Here is a 2,090-nt window from a genome sequence, read left to right on the forward strand (position 1 = left end):
CAGTTCATTAAAGCTTGTTGACACCAACTCTGTGCTAGGCTTTGTCAGCGTACAACAGAAAGGAGCATCTGTTTCATGCTAGAGGTATTTCTGTGTGTGACTGCCTTCCCTGCCATATCAAGAGTTTCCCAGGGAGAGACTTCTCATTCTCTTCTATTATACACCCACCTCCACTCCCTGTGGTGGCCTTGGCTCCAGGCACTGTGGCATCTGGGCTCAGGACCATGCATTTCACTGGACTGATCTGAATACAGTAAGCCACCTGGCAAAAACTGGGAAACCGGCTGTGGCTGGAACAAGGCTGTCTCTCAGTCCTGATCCCAAATAAGGAGTCAGATGAGATTGGGGGACACGGGGATGGATGCATAGGAAGGGATCATGGTGGAGTTGGCAGCCAGGAATCATGGGGTGCCTGTGTGCTGCAGGTGCCAAAGAGACCTCTCTACAAGCCATGCTCCCCCTCGCATGATTTCATTGGACCCCACACTTCTCACTCCTATTCTGGGGGGACATTGTTCCGTGCTTCTCAGCTGAGATTCTGGGTCTGACATCCAGATTGTTTTGCTTTGCTCCAACCCCCAGAAGCTCCCCCTAAACTTGATCCTTGAAACTTGAACTAATATTGAAAATAGAATAACAATCGATAGTTATTATTAATTATTGAAGTATTTAATAACCAGCAAGGCAGGGGCACCGGCCAACTGGAAGAGGAACATAACAAGATTGGCATCCCGGGGACTCCTCCAGTGCCAGTCATTCACCTCTCTTTGCTGGTTCCCAGGGAGCTCCAAGGGTCTTGGGAAAGGAGGTGGGTATCCAGACTGGGGTGGAGGACTATAGAATACACAGCGCCACTGCGTATTCAATATTTTCATAATAGGTACGTTCCCACTGGGGATACTGGCTGGATGCCAGCCTCATCGCAGCTTGCTTGGCTATCAATCCTGACTGTTTTATATATGCATATATTTTTTCCCAATGCACAGATAAACTTACAGAGAAAGAATTCATTGACGGAACCCTGGCCAATAAGGAAATTCTGCGACTGATCCAGTTTGAGCCTAAAAAAGCGAAGGAAAAGTAAAAGAACCCCTGATGCCAACTGTTCAGCAATCCTCCCTCCACTCACCACTCACATGACACCTGTGAGCGTGTGCATGCGCATGCACACACGCACGCACGAACATGCACAGACACACACACGCACACACACGCGCACACGCATGCACACACATGTGCAGACACGCACAAACGCACACATACATGCACACATGCACACATGCACACATCCATTCCAGGGCCAAGAGAGAGGCCTGCACACAGCCCACAGCACAGCTCCCTGCCAAACTGAAGCATCTGTAGTGGCCCACTGGTTCCTTCTTCCTGGGTCTTCAGCATCCCTCCCATCATCCCCTGCCCCACCCTTCCCTCTGCCCACCAGTCCATGGCCCTGTGCTAATCCCAGGATTAGACCATAGTAGTCCTAAGTGTCACCCTGCTGTAAGCTCCTTTGTGGACTGCTGGGTAAGCAGTTTCCAATAAACACAAGTGGAGCTGGGCACGCAGCTGCTGGTCATCCTTCAACTGGAAAAGGAAATGATTTCTGTCAGCCACACCCCGAAGACAAGGCTGTGTGGCAATGGCGGCCCTAGGCTGGGCTGCCCTGGTGCCGAATGAACCTGACTCGGTCCTGCTCTCATGGAGCTCACGGTCCAGAGGGCACAGACAATGGACTTGGAAGGAGCCATGACCAATGGCCCAGGTTACCAAGGAGACGTGTAGAGCACTGGGGGAGGACACAGTGGAAGGGGCTGACTTGTCGGGGGGATCAGGGGACCACATCCCAAAATGAAGGGACATTTTGATTCAGACCCACTACACAAGAGGTGGGGGACAGGGTTGGGGTGGGGAAGTCTCAAACGGAAGGCAGCCAACACAGAGCCGACAAGGCACAAACAACTATCTCAAGTTCCAGGAGAAAGTCATGGTGGCTGGAGGGTAGAAAGAGGAGAGAGGGCAATGTGTGAGCTGAACCTACAAGGTGGGTGGGGACTGGACTGCCCAAGGCCTTCCCTGCAGCCCATGGTGGT

At 51.9% G+C, this 2,090-nt stretch overlaps 1 protein-coding gene across 1 annotated transcript in view; it reads left to right on the forward strand.

Moving 5' to 3' along the window:
- The window catches only part of RCVRN (recoverin), a 9,985-nt gene extending 8,776 nt beyond the window's left edge, over positions 1–1,209 (forward strand). Inside the window, exon 3 of the mRNA XM_032280287.1 lies at positions 987–1,209. Within this exon, the coding sequence (XP_032136178.1) occupies positions 987–1,084 (98 nt within the window). The 3' untranslated portion in view covers positions 1,085–1,209. The remainder of the gene's footprint in view (positions 1–986) is intronic.
- Positions 1,210–2,090: the final 881 nt, after the last annotated feature.

Source organism: Sapajus apella, unplaced genomic scaffold (genome assembly GCF_009761245.1).
Source record: "Sapajus apella isolate SASKATOON/1434 unplaced genomic scaffold, GSC_monkey_1.0 scaffold12, whole genome shotgun sequence".
Lineage (NCBI taxonomy): Eukaryota > Metazoa > Chordata > Mammalia > Primates > Cebidae > Sapajus > Sapajus apella.